The sequence below is a fragment of the Mustelus asterias genome, chromosome 10 (genome assembly GCF_964213995.1).
Source record: "Mustelus asterias chromosome 10, sMusAst1.hap1.1, whole genome shotgun sequence".
NCBI lineage: Eukaryota > Metazoa > Chordata > Chondrichthyes > Carcharhiniformes > Triakidae > Mustelus > Mustelus asterias.
In genome coordinates this window covers 79,495,773-79,515,896 of record NC_135810.1, presented here as the reverse complement: position 1 = coordinate 79,515,896, position 20,124 = coordinate 79,495,773, and the positions used below count along the sequence as shown (strand labels likewise).

Below are 20,124 nucleotides of genomic sequence, written 5' to 3'. Positions count from 1 at the left end.
ATTAACAGTACGTTTTGGATGTATAGTGTGCAAGAAATACTTTTCACTGTATCTTAGTACGTGACAATAATAAATCAATTTGCCCCAAACTACGATACTCGCTGGGTTCCTTTCTTATCCACTTTCGCCTGGACATATATCCAAACCTTGCAATGGGATGCCCTCTGCCAACTGACTGCTATTTGGAGTCTAAATCCTTTCTTCCAGCAGCCCGCCAGCCAGCCGGTGGAGGGCACTTCATTGGGTGGTTGGATTTACATTGTTAATCAGATGTTAATGTTTGGCCAGCCCTGCTGGTTGTTTTTGTCGCTTGCGGAAAGCGTTTCTACATTGTCAGTGAAGGTTGTACCGCTTTGTTGTTTTCGGGTTCATTCGGTGATCTCGGCGAGGGGGGAAAAGGGCGGACAGACAGATCGAGGTGAGGTGAGGAGGGCGGGGAAATTGGGAGCGTCCCCATCACGGTGCCCGGCCCCGCCAGGCTTCGCCGCTGCTGCTGCTACCACCAGCGTGCGGGGCTCCGAGGCCGGCCTGCGCCTATCGGCCTTCCCTTCGGTTTCTCCAGTGCCAGCCGCCCGGGATCCGGGGCCGGCAGCCGGCCACGCGAGTGAGTGAGTGAGAGGTTTGAGGTGAGTGTGGTCGGAAGGCCGGAGAGTGTTGGCTCGGTGTGGGCAGAGGCCGCTGACTCCCTCCCGGCAGCAACATGGCGGTCTGCCATCTCTCTTCCCCCCCCCCCCGGCCTGGTGTCCGGACCGTTTGCTCCTGAGGCAATTTAAAAGGCGAGGCGCGCGGCTTTTCTAACGGTCGGCACTCGGGTTCATTTTTAAATGTTGTGGTCGGCTCCATTTTATTTATTTAAAATAGAAAAGCCCCCCCCCCCCCCGTACAGCAGAAGAGTGTAGGAGGGGGATCCAGACGGAATTGTGCCGAGTTGAGCTGTAAATATCATCAGCCCAGCTCTACCTGTAGCCCCAACAAAATGGTCGTCCCAATTCTGGAGGCAAGGAGCAGATTCACCTGAAAGCGTTTGATTCTTTGATTTTTCTTTACCCGCAGAAATAATCTTGTTTAAAGATTTGTGCTAATATAACGTCTGGACACGTGTTTGAGGCCGTCCGTGTCATTAATTACTTTGACTGCAGCGGGCAGAAGTCATAAACAGGAATTTCAAAAAACTGTAAATTGTAAGATGGAGGACTCTAGGAATTTAATTCTCTCATATTTGAGGCCCAGGAAAAAAGTGAGTTGGTGTAGGAGATGATGCAGTTTTTAAAAAAATCAATATTTAGCATTTGAGTTGGTGGAACAGTGTATTTACAACCTGGGATGAACATGAGAATAAATCCAGACTAGTACTGGCATTTATTGATGAAGAGGTAACCCATTCTTATGTGGTAAAGAAATGGAAGTGGGGGGAATACTGAATCTATTAGAATACATTTTTTCAGAGTATCATGTGCATCTGCCCCTAAAGTGTGTCAGCTCTCATCCCCATATGATTTTTTGTATAAATAAGCTAGGGGGAAAACTTCTATAAAAAGGGCTGCTATTAAGCTGATTTTAACTCAAAAATCTAAATATATAGCATACTGTTTCTGAAAATGCAAATTCGGAGAAAATGTCTACCCAGAATGTTGCTTCCCACATATAACATCAGCTTTAGGTAGTGGGGGGTTCACATAGACATTCTGGTGAACTTTCATAATCATACTTTGGAAATATTTTGTTTGTGTAAACTTGGTGAGGTTGGCTGCTCGGAACTCTAATTTGGCAGTTAACTGGCCAATCCCTAGATAGAGAGAGCTGGAGAGGTCAAAAACTTCAAACCTTTGGCTTTCTGCCCTGCTAAAACAGGACACAGTCTGCAGAGATTTGGTAAGGAAGTCGGATATTGTGAGAAAGAAAGAACTTGCCCTGCTATAGTGTTATTCATAAACTGAAGATGCTTAAGTTTTAAAGATTTAGGAAAATGGTATATGGATGAAGGATTTTAGTTCGAAAGATTGAAGAAGCTGGGGTGGTTCTCTTTGGAGAAGAAAAAATTGAGAGGAGATTTGATAGATGGTTCTGGACAGAACAGAAAGGGAAAGACACTGTTCCCATTGGCAAAATGGCCGAGAACCAGAGGACACTAATTTTTTTAAAATCGTAAACCTGAGAACCAGAGGACACTTGAGGCAAACGGCAAACAAAAAAGGCATGATTTTTTTTAAAGCAGCAAGTAGTTAAGATCAGAAGTGCGGTGGAGGCAGATTCAATTATGACTTTCAAAAAATAATTTGAAAATTATCTGAATAGAAAAGATTTGCAGGGCTTCAAGGGGAAGGCAGGTAAGTGGGTCTAGCTGAGTTGCTCTTGCTGCAGAGAGCTGGCACCAATAGGATGAACTGAATGGACTCCTGTGCTGTAACTATTTATGATTCAATAAATTGCATCCAAGCCAGTCAAGTATTTTGAAGTGTAATTACTGTACTATGGTAGCCAATTTGCGGACAAGGTTTCTATGCAGCATTACAAAAATGTGAGAGGAGTATTAGCATTTGCAGAACAGACTTGATTGCCTAAATGGCTTAATCCTGTTCCAGTGCTTTATTCACTGTAAATGGTTCATTTATTTTCGTAAATGGTTTATAGTCTGGCATCCAGAGAATCGGAGAAGCCTACGTGGCACAAATATGTAAGACAATAATGTACAATTTAAGGTACAAAGTTTTTTTTTGTTGCAGCCCGCTATGATTAGATATTGAATATCAAAGATGAACTCCACATTGCAGGGGTGAGATCAGTGCAACAGAATCTAATAAATGTGACAACCAGAAATTTGTTACATATTTCGCCACAGTGTGTTTGAGATGTATTAGATTGGATAGTGTTCCTAATATCTATCTGATGTCATAATTTGTATGTTTTGCAAAATAAGTTTTAGTTTGGGAGTTGAATTTAAATGAAGATGAATTTAAACACTTATTGAGAAACTGGTAAAAAAAAGACATGAGGTAAACGCAGTTCAAAGGGTAGTTTGAGTTTATTCCATAAAGTGAGAGAAGTGAGAAAACATAAACAATAAATGAAACTCATCTCCACACTCTGGCCTAGGCCTCGGCTCCTCCTGTGACTGGATCCTGAACTTCCTAACCTACAGACCACAATCAGTAAGGATAGGCAACAACACTTCCTCCACGATCATCTTCAACACCGGCACCCCACAAGGCTATGTTCTCAGCCCCCTGCTATACTCCTTGTACACCTATGACTATGTGGTCAAATTCCCCTCCAATTCGATTTTGCTGACAACACCACCGTAGTGGGTCAGATCTCAAACAATGACGAGACAGAGTACAGGAATGAGGTAGAGAATCTGGGAAGCTAGTGCGGCGACAAAAATCTCTCCCTCAATGTCAACAAAATGAAGGAGATTGTTACTGAATTCTGGAAACGTAGTGGAGAACGTGCTCCTGTCTACATCAACAGGGACGAAGTAGAAAGAGTCGAGAACTTCAAGTTTTTAGGTGTCCAGCTCACCAACAACCTATCCTGGTCCCCCCATGCCAAGACTATATTTAAGAAAGCTCACCAATGCCTCTACTTTCTCAGAAGACTATGGAGATTTGGCATGTTAGCTGCAACTCTCACCAACTTTTATAGGTGCATCATAGAAAGCATTCTTTCTGGTTGTATCACAGTTTGGTATGGCTCCTGCTCTGCCCAAGACCACAAGAAACTACAAAATGTTGTGAATGCAGCCCAATCCATCACGCAAACCAGCCTCCCATCCATTGGCTCTGCCTACACTTCCCGCTGTCTTGGCAAAGCAGCCAGCATAATTAAGGACCCCACGCACCCCGGACATTCTCTCTTCCACCACCTTCCGTCGGGAAAAAGATACAAAAGTCTGAGATCATGTACCAACCCACCCAAGAACAGCTTCTTCCCTGCTGCCGTCAGATGTTTGAATGGACTTCCCTTGCATTAACTTGATCTTTCTCTACACCCTAGCTATGACTGTAACATTACTTTCTGCACTCTCTCGTTTCCTTCTCTAATGTTCTGTCTGTATAGCGCACAAGAAACAATACTTTTCACTGTATGCTAATACATGTGACAATAAATCAATTGATATTGCATTTTGGAGTTTTTAGTAGGGATAGAAAGTCTTCAATTATCTCAGTAAAGGATTTTGATTGTTCATATGGTTCCCAGATCAAAGAAGCTAGTTACACACTTGTAAACAAGGGAATTTCTTGGTAGAACCAGCAAGTGTGGAGAGAAGGCCATTAACTGCATTGGAGATATAAATTATTCATGTTGATCATAGAATCAAAGGTTTGTTTTGAAGGTAAAAGATAATTTTTACATTTCTGTTTGGGAGTATTCCAAGTATGCTACGTTGCAATGGAAATAGACTATTCAGGGAAGGTACCTTTTCTGTGTTTCCTCAAAGAAAACCAGCAGTTCAGTTTGGGAATAGGTAGAAAGAGAGACATTTTGTAGGAGCTGGGAATCAGCTGTGGGGGCAGAATGGGAGAACGCAGTCTGTGATTGTCCAAAACTAAGTCAAGGAATTTAGAGGTCATTAGGAACGATGGGTAATTCTGCCTTTTAAAATCGCCAAGCACTGATACAATGAAACCTAAGCTTGAGCTGAGAAGTTTGCAGTTGTGAGGTTTTAAAGAAAGATTGGAGAGTTGCTTAGCCAAAAGCTAATGGTCGGATCTAATGGTGAAATCTGATGCCCTTGCAGAATAGCTGGAACACTGAGGAGAAATTAAAGTGAATTCTGGGGGGGCTGTGGCATACTTGGTTTAAGTCCAGAAGGAGAAATAAGTGAACTCTCAAGTAATGTATAAGGGAACATTTGCATGGGATTAGCAAGTCAAAGGGGACTGGATTTATATGTTAAGTTTTGACAAGCTATAGTGTTAAGTCAATAGTGCTTGCTTTGTTTAAATATTTTCATATATACAGTCAAGCCTGTTTTTGTTTAAAAGTGAAATCTTGTGATGTAGTTTTTTCGGTTAATCACGGTGTTCCAATTTCTCTTTAAATGAAAATGGTCTCGGAGTTTGTAATAGATGGAAAGAAAATGTATATGGGAATGGGTGGGTAATTTATTTAATTCATTTGCTTGTGTGGAGAATACATGCCAATATTGAATTGTATAAACATGGGTCAGTTTTCACATCTGCTAATGACACCCTTAATTATTCATCACTGCTGTGACACCGTGACTACAATTTTCTCAGGTGATAAATCTATCTTACCTATGATTAAGATTATTAGGACTGAATTCTTCCGGTTCAACTTGCTTCAGGAATCTACAACCTGATTTCACCTCTTCCCAGGCTGTGCTTTCAGGTTGAGCTTAATATTATCCATCCTGAGCTGAACTTCAATTCGCACAATCAAGATCACCAATTTCATGCGAAAATTGTTTTGGAAAAATTCAGCAAGTCTGGCAGCCACGGTGGAGAGAGAAACAGAGTTAGTGTTTCTCGTTGAATAAGACTTTGTTCGCTAATTTCAAATTTTGCAAGTCACCTAGTCTGCCTTGAATCTCCCAATGTTGGAAACCTTATCACACATTGTCACCTCCAGATACATATTCTCTCACTCATCTTCAAATTTCATCTTTCATACTGCAGCTTGAAGAAAAATTGTCTGCAGCTTGCCCCAGAGTAATTCCCCACTCCACACAGCCTTGAGCTGATAATCTACTAATCCCTCATCCCACAGCACAGTAAATTTAAAGTCATGAGCTCCATTTACCCAACGTTCCTAGCTTCCCCCACCCTAACAATAACTACCTCCAGTCCAATATGGCATTATACACCATTCTTCCTACTCCTGGCTCCATAATAATTTTGGGCAATTTTAATCCTCATGTAGATTGGCTGAATCAAGTTGGCAAAGAGTGAGCTTGCAGTGTTTGCAGGTCAGTTTCTTAGAACAATAATGTTCTGGAGCCAACCGGGCTATTTTAGACTTACAAAATGAGATAGCATAAATTAGTGATCTTGTCGTGCAGGACCCTCGAGACAAGAGTGATCATAACACAATAGAATTTCATGTTCCGTTTGAGGTTGAGAAACTTGGGCCCAAAATTGATGACTTAAATAAACGCAATTACAAGAGTATGAAGACAGAGTGGGCTACAGTGGACTGGGAAAATAGGTTAAAAAGTCAGGTGGTAGATTAGCAGTGGCAAATGTTAAGGAAATACTTTATAACTCTCAACAAAGGACTATACCATTGAGAAAGAAAGACTCTACAAGGAGTATGTAGTATCTGGCTAACTAAGGAAGTTGCATGGTAGAAAAGACATAAAGTGCTGAGAAAAATAGTACCAGGCCAGAAGAGTGGGAATGTTTCAGGAAGCAGTGGAGATGACTTTTTTTTTAAAAAAGGAAGAAATTAGAATATGAAAGTAAACTAGCAAGAAATATAAAAACACACAGCTTCTTCAAGAATTTAAAAAGGAAGAGAGTTACTAAAGTAAATGTTGGTTCCTGGAGGATGAGACTGGGAAATTAATAATAACAGAATAAAGATGTTTTGCAAAACAGTCACCCTATCTGCCTGTGGTCTCGCCAATATAAATAGACTACATTGGAAATAGTGATTACAGTATACTAAATTGAAAGAAGTATGTGCAAATTACTATTTCACCTGAAGTGAATCTTTTGGGCATTGGATGGTGGGAAGGGAGGAGGTAAAAGGGCAGGTGTTGCATCTCCTGTGCTTGCATTGGGCGATGCTATGGGAAGGGAGTGATTGAGGAGTGGAAAGGGCGTTTTATTTGGCATACTGAGAAAAATGGGGGAGAAGCTTCTGGGTGGCATGACATCTGGAGTTGAAGGAAATAGTGGATCTGTTGAATGTGAAGGTTGATTGGGTAGATGGTGAGGACGATGAAAATCCTGTCTTGATTCTGTTGGGGGAAGGAGGTGAGAGCAGAGGTGTGAGAAATGGAATGGATAAAGTTAAGGACCCTAGCAACCACCGTGGAGGGAAATCATTGGTTGATGAAAAGGAGGATGTAATGGAAGTACTGGTATGGAAGGTGACATTGTCAGAACAGATGAGATGGAGGAACTGAGAGAATAGAATACAATCCTTTCAGGAAACTGGGTGGGAGGAAGTATAGTCAAAGAACCTATGGGAACCAGTGGGCTTGTAGATATTGATCAATGACCTAGAAGTGAAGTCAAGGAAGGGAAGAATTAGAGATAGATGATCGGTGAGGGGAAGGTTAGAAATTGGAAACAAGTTGATTAAACTTCCCAGTTCTGGTTGAAAGCAAGAAATGGCACCAAAACAGTCATAAGTGAATCAGAAAAAGAGGTTACAGCGGTACGTATACTGTTACTCCAGCATCAGTTCATTTGCTTTCAGACATCGGTCCTGAAAATACTCTGGAAGTATATTGAAGTGCAAAATGGGTGGTGACCCAGTGCATCATGGCAACCCTTTGCTTCTACTTTGCTGGGGAAATGGGCAAATGTTGGGCATCGCAAAAAAACTGTTCCTGATGTTTCTTTCTCCAAAGCCTTGATTCTGATGAACTGAAAGTAGATCCTGCAGTCTGAGCATGTGTAGTGCTTAAAATTTCTCCAGATGCCTAAGTAACTGATGACAACTGTTAACTATTTATCTTCAACACACAATTGTTTTACTTGATTGTTCTTCAGAAAGCTGGAGGACAAATTTTTATTTGAAGAAGAATTGTTTTAATGTTTGTGTTTTTTGAAGTGACTATCTGTACATATGTGTGAGACACAGTAAGAAGTTTAACAACACCAGGTTAAAGTCCAACAGGTTTATTTGGTAGCAAATGCCACTAGCTTTCGGAGTGCTGCTCCTTCGTCAGATGGAGTGGAGATCTGCTCACAAACGGGGCATACAGAGACACAAACTGAATTTACAGAATAATGAAATATGTGTGAGAGGCAGAGCAAGAGAGAACAGACCATTTTGGACTTGGCAGATTACAGAAGTTAGTTTGTTTCAAATCTAAGCAATCTGTTTTTCTCATTACTACAAGGACTGCAGCAGTTCAAACTGAAGGCCCACAACCACCTTCTTGGTAACTGGAATGGCAATAAATGCAATTCTGCCTGCAACGCCATCCCAGTGCAAGTATTTAAAACAGCATGTTACAATGTTCCTGTTTGTAAGCAATGTCACAGCAGATTTGCTAATAAACAAAATTCAGCTTGCATTTAGTTGCTAATCATGTCTGAAACAACCATAAATATTGATTCCGATATAACAACAAACCACAACTGAACTAATAGGAAACCTAGTCATCCTGACATTTGCCACGAGTAGCACAAAGTTGATGGGGTGTGGGTTGGACTAATCAATGAAATGTTCTGATGGTGCCTTGCATACTGGAGATACATATGCCAAAAATTGCAGATTTTTGAATACATAAAATTGCTGCAAGTACTCGTTTCTTTGATCTTATTGTTTCTTGCCAGAATTTTCATCACTGCTCTCAGATTAAAATATTGGTTACTTTATTTTTCAGTTTTGCCAAATTAAAGCAATGAATTTCTACTGATGAAAGTTTGTATGCATATAAAATAACATGTCTTACAATGTTTAGGTTATTTATAGGGACTTAAAATCTAAAGTTACACTGTTAAAGTAGTCCTTGTACAGAGGGCAGTATTAGAAATGTATTTGTTTTCCTGACATGGACAGCCTCTGTGTTCTTTCCGACTGAGTGGCTCTGATGACAGTACTGATACTGAGAATCCTCAAAGTCCCAGAAGACTTGGGGAAGTGGTTGGAATTATGATTTCAAAAATAGCCTAGGCCTTGAAGTTTGCTACTGCTCTGAATTACAAAATTGTTATTAAGAAATGCTGGGAAAGATCCATTAAAATTTAAGAAAGGAAGATTGACTTCACATATACTCACTTCAATGTATTTTCTTGACTTCAGTTCTTTTTGCAGCAAAACGATTAAACTTGATCTGGTAATTAATGTGTCAATGTCTTTTCCCCATCTGGCAACTTCTGTTATTTAAAACATCCTTTTGATAGCAATTTTATATAGCTAACAGTTAAAAAGTAGTAGATGATATGGCATGATTTTATAAATGAACATTTTTTATTTTACAGTAGTTTTTTTTTGTATTTGTTTTCCAATTCAATCAAATCAGGTCCAATTCAGAGTCTCAACAAGTTGAGACATTCCCGATCCAAGCTGACAAGACAGGGCTCTCACCGCCTGTCTTGGGCTTGATCTACATGATCCAAGCTGATTGGAGTAGGCTTCAAATGAAGCTAAAATGTAACCTAATAACTTCAACCAAGCACAGCATGTCGATACTACACTTGATCTTAGCCAAAAGGTCGAGAAGCCCCTCCCTCCCTCCCCCCTCCCTCTCTTCCACCCTCTCCCCCCCCCTCCCCCCCCTCTCCCCCCCCTCTCCTCCCCCCCCCTCTCCCCCCCCTCTCCCCCCCCTCTCCCCCCCCTCTCCTCCCCCCCTCTCCCCCCCCCTCTCCCCCCTCCCTCTCTTCCACCCTCTCCCCCCCCTCTCCCCCCCTCTCCCCCCCCCCTCTCCCCCCCCTCTCCCCCCCCCTCTCCCCCCCCCTCTCCCCCCCCTCTCCCCCCCTCTCCCCCCCCCTCTCCCCACCCCCTCTCCCCACCCCCTCTCCCCCCCCCCCCCTCTCCCCCCCCCTCTCGCCCCCTCTCCCCCCCCCCCTCCCCCCCCCTCCCCCCCCCTCCCCCCCCCTCTCCCACCCCCCTCTCCCCCCCCTCTCCCCCACCTCTCTCTCCCCCCCCTCTCCCCCCCCCCTCCCCCCCCTCTTCCCCCCTCTCCCCCTCCCCTCTCCCCCCCCTCTCCCCCCCCCTCTCCCCCCCCACTCCCTCCCCCCCCACTCCCTCCCCCCCCCACTCCCTCCCCCCCCCCCCCACTCCCTCCCCCCCCACTCCCTCCCCCCCCACTCCCTCCCCCCCCCACTCCCTCCCCCCCCCACTCCCTCCCCCCCCACTCCCTCCCCCCCACTCCCTCCCCCCCCACTCCCTCCCCCCCCCACTCCCTCCCCCCCCCACTCCCCCCCCCCACTCCCCCCCCCCCACTCCCTCCCCCCCCCACTCCCCCCCCCCCCACTCCCTCCCCCCCCACTCCCTCCCCCCCCACTCCCTCCCCCCCCACTCCCTCCCCCCACACTCCCTCCCCCCCCACTCCCTCCCCCCCCCACTCCCTCCCCCCCCACTCCCTCCCCCCCCCACTCCCTCCCCCCCGCCCCCACTCCCTCCCCCCCCCACTCCCTCCCCCCCCCACTCCCTCCCCCCCCCACTCCCTCCCCCCCCCACTCCCTCCCCCCCCACTCCCTCCCCCCCCCACTCCCTCCCCCCCCCCACTCCCTCCCCCCCCCACTCCCTCCCCCCCCCACTCCCTCCCCCCCCCACTCCCTCCGGCCCCCCACTCCCTCCCCCCCCCCCACTCCCTCCCCCCCCCACTCCCTCCCCCCCCCACTCCCTCCCCCCCCCACTCCCTCCCCCCCCACTCCCTCCCCCCCCACTCCCCCCCACTCCCTCCCCCCCCCACTCCCTCCCCCCCCCCACTCCCTCCCCCCCCCACTCCCTCCCCCCCCCACTCCCTCCCCCCCCACTCCCTCCCCCCCCACTCCCTCCCCCCCCCACTCCCTCCCCCCCCACTCCCTCCCCCCCCACTCCCTCCCCCCCCCCACTCCCTCCCCCCCCCCACTCCCTCCCCCCCCACTCCCTCCCCCCCCCACTCCCTCCCCCCCCCACTCCCTCCCCCCCCCACTCCCTCCCCCCCCCACTCCCTCCCCCCCCCACCCCCTCCCCCCCCACTCCCTCCCCCCCCACTCCCTCCCCCCCCACTCCCTCCCCCCCCACTCCCTCCCCCCCCACTCCCTCCCCCCCCACTCCCTCCCCCCCCCACTCCCTCCCCCCCCCACTCCCTCCCCCCCCCACTCCCTCCCCCCCCCACTCCCCCCCCCCCCCACTCCCTCCCCCCCCCCACTCCCTCCCCCCCCACTCCCTCCCCCCCCCCCACTCCCTCCCCCCCCCACTCCCTCCCCCCCCCACTCCCTCCCCCCCCCCACTCCCACTCCCTCCCCCCCCCACTCCCTCCCCCCCACTCCCTCCCCCCCCACTCCCTCCCCCCCCCACTCCCTCCCCCCCCCCACTCCCTCCCCCCCCCACTCCCTCCCTCCCCCCCCCCCACTCCCTCCCCCCCCACTCCCTCCCCCTCTCCCCCCTCCCTCCCCCTCTCCCTCTCCCTCCCCCTCTCTCTCCCTCTCTCCCTCCCCCTCTCTCTCACCACCCCACCCCCTCTCTCTCCCTCTCCCTCCCCCCCTCCCCCTCTCTCTTACCACCCCTCCCCCTCTCTCTCCCTCCCCCCCCTCCCCCTCTCTCTCCCTCCCCCTCTCTCTCCTTTCCCCCCCCCCCCCACTCCCCCTCTCTCCCCCCTCCACCTCTCCGGCCCCCACCCTCTCCGCTCTCCCTCTCTCCGGCCACACCCCCCCCCCCCTTAATAGTTGATAAATTTTCTGAATTTTCCCCACGATTTTTGGGTGCGTTTTTTAAAAAAATGCACAGCCATTGGCCATAGAATGATGACAATGGTTGCATTAAATGTCTTGCTGTAATTGTTTTTTGCTCCTTCCTTGTAGGTGAGCAAAGCTCCACTGAAAATTGGAATAGGGACATCCTCCTCCATAATATTGCTTGCCGTGTGTAGCTCGTGGTTTGGGAGTTGAGAGAATTTGCTGAAGCTCAGAACCATTCCAGAAGAGGACCTAGACCTAGGAACTATGTAGGAAAGAATTTGCAAAATTTAAGGAACAGGAAGAGTACACAAAAGTGGTCTTGAAGAATTCCAGGTGCTATCAGTGTGATAAACCATTTCAGAAATTGAAATACCATGGCTCTGCAAATAACAGTAATACATAAAAAGGAATTTACAGGACAGAATGAAGAATGTGCTACTGGATTTAATACCAAGGAAAAATCGGATATGAAAAGTCAGCTAAATAACACTTCTGGATGTTTAATTTGTGTTCATTGTGATTTCAAGTATACTGATCATGAAACCTTGGAAACACATCTTGATTCCGTTCATCCCGAATTCTCTGATTTAACAAATATTGTGATTTATCAGAAAAGTGCCAAATTATTTCACTGTCAATTGTGTTTCTTCACAAACAAGGTATACAGTAATGTTTACAATCATGTTAAAATGCAGCATCCAAAGTTGGACAGGAGTGAGGAAACTTTCCAAACAAAAGAACACCTTGAAGTAGTCACCAGTGAAACTAGTAAACCACTGCGAGCTACCAAGAGAAAGTTAAAAGAACCCAAAGTGATTAAAGAAGAAAAACCTATTAAAAAGCGAAGGGGGCGTAAAAAACGTTCAGAAATAGCTGCAAGCACAATTGAAATACAGCCTATAAAACCTGCAGAAACAAATTCAAGCACAGTTGAAGTACAGCCTGTTAAAAGACGACCTGGAAGACCAAAGCGTAAAGTAGAAGAACCCAAAAGTCAAAGTGTTGATTTTAACTGTGAAAAATGTGGTACTCGATTCAATACTGTCGATGAGCTAAATATCCATAAATGTCAGAAGAAAAAGAAGAAGGGTGCCAAGGCTGCACCTTTTGAGCATAGTAATTATAGTAGCCATTACTCAGTTCAACATGAATCCACTTGTAAATCAACTGTTTCAAATAACCCCAAAGACGCAGCAGTTTCAAATAGTCTTGAAAAACTGACAACTCCAAATAATTCTACAGAACAGACAGTTTCAAATAATCCCACAGAATTGATGGATTCAAGCAATCCCAAAAAAGTGACCAATTCAAATGATCCTGCAGAATCTTCTGAAGAAAAGGATTATGCAAAACGTTTACAAGAAAATGTTAAATATGTCAGAGGAACCTTTTACTGTATTTTCTGTAGATTCCATTGTAAAAGTAAAAGTAGTGCTTTATATCACATTGTAAGGGTACATGACAAACCTTATCCTTATCAGTGTGGTGAATGTGGAAGATGTTTTGTTATGGACAAGGAGCTTAAAAGGCACATGTCAGTTCATACTGGAGAAGCTTATTACAAATGTTCCAGATGTGACTTTGAATCTGATTATGCCAGAGCTTATAAGAATCATGAAAAGCAGTGTTCTTCTCAACAGAGAGAAGATAATTGTTCTGAAATTCAGAAAATCAGTATCGATGCTGATAAGCAGCAGAACGCTGATCAACAGAAAAAGTTAATTAGTTCGGAATTGCCTTCAGTCCAGCCCCAGAGTTCACGTAACGATGAAGTACAGGTGCATGAGAATTCTTTTCCAAAAATGGAATCATCAGAAGCAGGAAAAAAATATTTGGAGCTAAATGTTGGTACGGTTCAGGCTTCAAAGTTTCAGCTTCTGGAACCAGCAGAGCATGTGGTGGCTCATCAACAAGATTCTGCATCTTCAAAGGATAACATTTTATCTTGTCATGAATGTGGAAAGACATTTGAAGAGCAAGACCTGTACCAGAAGCACAAACTTCTCCATTCTGTCGAAAAGCCACTAACCTGTGAGCCTCCCCTTGATGATGTAGCAGCCCTGAATGCTGACATGGAAAAAAATCATGCAGAGCAAAAAACCTTCGACTGTGATAGCTGCAATGCAAAGTATCAGAGCAAAGACGATTTACAGCATCATCTGAATATTCATAAACCAAATGTTGAAGGCAAAACTTTTAACTGTGAGATCTGCAGCAACAAGTTTGAGAAACAAATTGATCTGCGTGATCACCTCAAAGCTCACAAACAAAATATTTCAAAGACTAATCAGTCTAATATGACTGATAACAAAATGCTTTACAAATGTATTTACTGCCCTTACAGCACGTACCTGTTTGTAAATTACATTGGACATGTTAGAATAGCTCACACAAAAAACTTTCCTATTCATTGCTCATTTTGTGGAGATGGATTTCAGCTCCCAGCTGAGTTAAAAAAACATACATGTCAGCAGACTCAAGGTGGCAAAGTCCTATCCAATCAAGGTGATGAGTAGAATAACAATTTTAAAATGGAAAGTGTTCCAGTTCCCAGCATTCAATTCCTCATCTTCAAATGCATAAACAGTCTCTACTAAAATTCTTCTGCTTAAAATTGCAATCTGGGCAAGGTACAAATGGTGTAGAGAGCAGTGTCCAAATCTGGAATGCCATTCTTCTCTGAAGTCTTACAGAATCACGATGCAAATAAACTTTGGAAACGTTTAAAAATATGCCCTTTGTTCACTTTGTACACGAGGAAACTTGTGTTTCTTTTGCAGCACCTGAAATAGTTGAAAACATGGGGAGCTATTTTCCTTGGTTGCTAATTTGAGCAAGTGATTTGCTATAAGTATGAAATAGCATTCTCCAACTCTGAGCAGCAGTGACTTTCATGCATATTAGCAACTGGAGGAACATGCACTCCATGGTTGTTCATAAAGTTCTGCATGCTGAACTGATGAGGCGTTTGGCCCAGTGCATCCTAAATATCTTGATTGTCTACTTTTGTTTTCTTTCAACTCATGAGCAGTTATAAATGGATGAGTTTTCAGTTAATTGGCAACATCATTTCGGTGCCTGATTATGCTAAGTGGCAAATTAGTGAATTTCCTGTACTTTAATGTTTTGTACCTAGTTGATTAGCATACCCTGCTTTATTGTGTTAGATATTTGATCTTCCAATCTAAGTTTTTTTTATATAGAAACAGCTGTATTTAGCAAACACTTTTAATTCTCTGTTTTCATATTAAGAAAAGTTACCATGGAATATGCTGAATTGCCTAACTTGTTACACAATCTGTGTGAAAACAAATTCTAGGTATTACTATATATATATATATATCTTGTATATGTATGTGTGTGTGTGTGTGTGAAATTCAGCAAAACGCTTAACAATTCACAATGGGTTTAACAAGTTATTCGTAAACCTCTGGGACTTCTATCTGAGGTTGCCAAGGGATTTTATGTTTCCAGTAACAGTACAGGTGTTTGCTTCTTGTACAGGCTGTTAATTTTGTGTTGTAGTCCTCTGCTAGTTTAGTGTCTTTTTATTGAAGGTTGCAGGTTTACTTTTGAAACAATTAGTTTATTTTTTGTGTGCACTAACAGTATTAGCCACATATTAAGATTTGGTGCTGCATCTTGCAGAGATAATTTCAATATCTGTTCTTTTTTAGCTGTGATTTGTCTTTCCAACTATAAATACGTTTTGCAATACATTTCTCTACGTAACTATAGGTGATCTTTAAAAGCAAAAACATAGATAATGTTTTGTTAACTAAATAAAACAAATAAAACATTATATTGTGCCATTATTTTTCTTTAATTTATAGTGTTTAATTTGTAATAAGGATGAGATTTGTTCCCTGGCTACCCCAGCATAATGCTTTTTTCCCCAGATGGCAAATTTCTGATATTGTTGGATGTCAGGGAAAGGCACAAAGTACCTACTGGAAAGGATGAAATGGATGCATCTTCCTAGTGGTTACATATTGACCAGAGTAGAAGCTGATGACTTGCCCACAGTCTTGGGTGGATAATGTGGACAGGATCACACCAGTTTTTGATGCTTTAAATCTTCATACAAAATAAGTTGCATATTGCAAATTGTGGATTTTAATTTGCAGTACTCTGTTAAACGAGGGAAGAAATAAAATCATATCCCTAATTCATTCACCATGGATCATCTCAAAGTAGCAAGAAATAGACGTTTTCCTAAGCAATGAATCTGAATAGAATTGCAGAGAAAAACTGGTGCCCATGTGACAAGAACTTAGTTGTTCATTACAGGGTGTTTTTAACATCGTTTGCAGTGCTAACCTGGTGGTAATATTCATGGCAATCTTCCAATATTATGAACACTTATTAGGAGCTTGCCATCTAGAGCATAACCATCTGTTGCAAGATTTACTGGCATTTAGCAGTTAAATGAACATTACAATCCAAATTTGTTTGGTTCAGAGTCTAAATTTTTTAACCAAATAAATTTAGGTTTTTTAAGAGAGCAAAAGGATCTAATATTTGGGCAGAGAAAAGGGACATTTAATAGTGACACGACAACTTGTGTTTAAGTAGGACTTTTTATGTAATAAAATATTCCAAGGCACTTTACAGGAGTCATACAAGGATATTCAGCCCGCTGAGCAAAAGCTTGGTTCAAGAGGTAAGTTTTGGGCAGCACCTTTTTGAAGGTGGAAGGAGAGATGGGGAATTTTGGAACTTGGGAAGCTGAAGGCACAGTTATTAATGATGGGGTGATTGAAATCCGGGATATTCAAGTGGTCAGAAATGGCAGAGTTCAGAGACCTAGGAATATTGAAGGGCTGAAGGAGATTACCAAGAAGGGGTGGAACTAAGCAATGGGGGTATTTGAAAACCAGGATGAGAATTTTAAAATTGAGAGATCATTTGACTGGGAGCCAGAACACAGGTGAGATGGGTGATATGGGGCTTGGTGTGAGTTATGAGATGGGCAGCAGAGTTTTGAATGAATTGAAGTTTATATCTGATCAAAGATTAATTGCTATGCAGGAAAGTGGAGTCTAAAGGGATGGAAGAGGATTTCAGCAGCTAATGATCTGAATTGGGTGAAGTTGAAGTGAAATTAGTTGGTTTTGATGTTGGAGCAACTACAGGGTTGGAAGTTCAGCACTGGGTAAAATATGTCACAGTTATGAAAGACTCAGTTGCTTCAGAGTCAGTGGCTAGGGAATAGTCTTTGACAGGGACTGAAGACAATGAACATGGCATCCCCAATACTGTATTTGCCAGACGAGCTGTGTGACAAATTGGTAGTAGGCATAGGGTCGAGAGAGGTGGCAAGATACATCTCAGTGTTGCCAGTGCAAAGTGTGTCACGGGTCGGTGTCTTTTGAGAGGGATTGATGACAGCAGATTTGAAAGAGAGGACAACAGTAGTTGAGAAGAGAGGAAATCCTTAACATCTAGGAAGGGAAGTTGACTGGTCAGCTGTTTGGGAATAGGGCTAAAGAATCATAAGGTGTGTCTCTTAGTTGATAAACTTGGAGACAGTATCAGTGGAGATGGGAGAAAAACTAGAGAAAGAAGTGATTTGAAGCCTCCTCAGCCGAAAGCATTAAACAGATGATCTGGTCACCACTACCTTATTGCAATTTGTGGAACCTTCCTCTTTGCAAATTGGCTACCACATTTTCTATGTTATAACAATGGCTATGGGGTGGATTTTCATTGAGTCAGAAATATTTGGGAGCTCTTTAAAAATGGTGGGTAGGTTCCAATCCTTGGATTCCCAACCCCATTGCTAGACTGTCTGATTTTCTGCAATGCCTTTAAAGGGTGCAGGCTGATTCGGGTACCTTGCTCCTGCCACTCCTGACCTGTCTGGCTCCTTTTGCAGAAATGGGCGTGTGCTACTCAGTAATTTTCATGGAGTCGGGCTGGGTTTTTTAAGAGTTGTGGTTCATAGCCCTTCAAATGTGTCATGAACCCTAGTCTGCATGAGGGAACTTTTCAGAGGGTAAGTTTAAAAGGTCATCCACTTAAGGTCCCTACCTTCCCTTATGCCAAGAAATAACCCTCGAACCCGCCCCCCAGCTAAGTCCAGGAATCAATTACTCTTGTTGAAAACCTGAGGCCAAGAGAAAACATGGCTTGTGTAGGAGTTTTTCAGAGACCTATGTATTTTGCTGACTTCATGCAGGAGATTTCTCTTTATTAATCCAGCTCAGCAAATACAAAGAATTCATGGAGTCAGTAATTCTGGTGTGAAGACATACTTTATTGCCCAGGCTTGGTTTATACCATGGATGGAGAGCATTCTGAGACAGTTCGAATTACTCTTAAATTATCAAGATGTTCTATAATTATACTTCAGAAATCACCTGCCTGCCTAATCTGTCCATTTTAATAGGATGGACCAATCGTGTTAATATGGATTATTTACTTTGGCCAATTACATCCTACTCTGACAGCATGAGGATTCATTGGTCCGTAGAATCTAGAAGCTCCCACCAACTTATCTCTTAGCAACTTCAATTATGTAGGTAATAGAGTTCAAAGGTACCTTTCCTACTGCCTCTCAATTATGTAGGTCATAGAGCATTCATGAGCATTTCTTATCAATGGAATTGAATTGTCCCATTTAGTGTCTGGGAACTTGTAAGCTATGCTGATAAAAACTGCTCTGTGGCTGTATTGATCTTAAAGAATGTGGTTCATCTCACTTAGCTTTCATTCCATTATGCCTTGGGGCAGTCTGTATTTGGCCAAGGTGTACAGAATATTTTTCAAAAATACATATTTAAAATCTCTAACAGTGGTTATATGTGTTTCTATGCAACTACTTTTATAATCCCAGATACTTTATACTTTTCTGTACTATATTCATTTCTAAATTAGTCTATCCTGATTTAGTACCAGGTTATCTTAGTTTCCTTGAACAGCTTGATTGGCAGTTCTGGCTCTCTGCTATCTGCTGTCAATTTCACAATGTTAATTTACACGCGATTAGGAGGTTTCATGGGCTTGCTGTTCTGTTATTGATGTTTCCATGATTGCCCTACACTGAAATTAAATTCCACAATGTTTAAAAAAAAAAGTTAAGAATGAATGACTTTTGAAATGCTTTTTTACCCTAGTATTGCTATCGGGTTCATTGGTTCGATAAAGTGTAAACGTCAATGGGCACAGCAGTACCATAGCTTGGCTTAGAAGCCTTGAGGGGATGGAGTGCGAAAGCTTGGCAGAGGTGGCATGAATGGGACATGGGGAATGTGTCTGGCCTTTTTAAAAATTTTAACTGGGCCAAAGTCCCACAGCCCCAAGGCAGGTGGGTCTTAATTGACCAGCATGAAATTGTGTCGCTAACAAATGTTATCTGGGCTCACCCAGGCATGAAATTCAGGCCATGGAGTTTCAGGAAGGATAAGAACAGATTTAGAAAGTGACAACACATTCAAGGATAAGCAACTTCTTTTCTGTCCAAACTAGACTTTAACCACGATTTTGTACTAGACTGTCACATTTTATATAAGAGGATAGATACATGGTTGTATAAAGAAGAAAGGGAAAGAATAAAATGTTGATATTGTGCAGCAATGGATTCTCTGGTATTTTCCAAGACAGGGCCCAGAGTTGAGACCAATGCAATATTTCATTTTTTGATTTCTGGATTCAGCCCTTTCTCCAAGATTTCCTCTCTTTCAATTCCATTTGCCACATTGTCATGTTTTTTCTTCACTTGTTCTTCTTTGTCTCTTGTGTCTATTATCTTAATCTTCATAAAAGATCACTTTCTTGCCTTTTCCTCCAATCATTTGAACTGTTGATTTAAGTATCAATTTAAGCAGCATAAACACCCCTTTAATTGGAAACCCATATACAGATCTTGACCCTGCTAGATAAAACTCCATCTCAATACCTAATGGTAAAAAACTTCTTAACTTTTCTAACATAAGACTATAAGACACAGGAGCAGAATTAGCCCACTTGGCCCAAGGAGTGTGCTCTGCCTTTCAATCATGGCTGATATTTTTCTCATCCCCATTCTCCTGCCTTTTCCCCATAACCCCTGATCCCCTTTATTAATCAAAAACCTATCTATCTCTGTCTTTAAGACACTCAATGACCTGGCCTCCACAGCCTTCTGTGGCAAAGAGTTCCATAGATTCACCACTCTCCGGCTGAAGAAATTCCTCCTCAACTCTGTTTTAAAGGATCGTCCCTTTAGCCTGAGGTTGTGCCCTCTGGTGCTAGTTTTTCCTACTAGTGGAAACATCCTCTCCACGTCCACACTATCCAGGCCTTGCAGTATCCTGTAAGTTTCAATAAGATCCCCCCTCATCCTTCTAAACTCCAAATGAGTACAGACCCAGAGTCCTCAATCGTTCCTTATACGACAAGCTCTTCATTCCAGGGATCATTCTTGTGAACCTCCTCTGGACCCTTTCCAAGGCCAGCTCATCTTAGATACAGGGCCCAAAACTGCTCTCAATACTTCAAATGATATCTGACTAGAGCCTTGTACAGCCTCAGAAGTACATCCCTACTCTTGTATTTTAGCCCCCTCGACATGAATGCTAACATTGCATTTGCCTTCCTAACTGCCGACTGA

The 20,124-nt window shown here is 43.8% G+C and overlaps 1 protein-coding gene across 4 annotated transcripts; it reads left to right on the top strand.

The window, feature by feature from the left end:
* The first annotated feature begins 217 nt into the window (after window positions 1–217).
* On the top strand, window positions 218–19,876 carry LOC144499703 (uncharacterized). 4 transcript variants are annotated; one of them, XR_013498881.1, is made up of 2 exons: window positions 218–626; window positions 3,094–6,371. XR_013498881.1 is itself a non-coding variant. In XM_078222006.1 (2 exons), exon 2 carries the CDS (start codon window positions 11,906–11,908, stop codon window positions 14,045–14,047), a length of 2,142 nt encoding a protein of 713 aa, XP_078078132.1. In that variant the 5' UTR covers window positions 218–423; window positions 11,660–11,905; the 3' UTR covers window positions 14,048–19,876. The 4 variants fall into 4 exon arrangements, 3 of the variants coding, with proteins under 3 accessions (XP_078078132.1, XP_078078131.1, XP_078078130.1); XM_078222006.1 differs by lacking the exon at window positions 3,094–6,371 and adding an exon at window positions 11,660–19,876 and having other exon boundaries at window positions 218–423; XM_078222005.1 differs by lacking the exon at window positions 3,094–6,371 and adding an exon at window positions 11,655–19,876 and having other exon boundaries at window positions 218–423.
* Window positions 19,877–20,124: the final 248 nt, after the last annotated feature.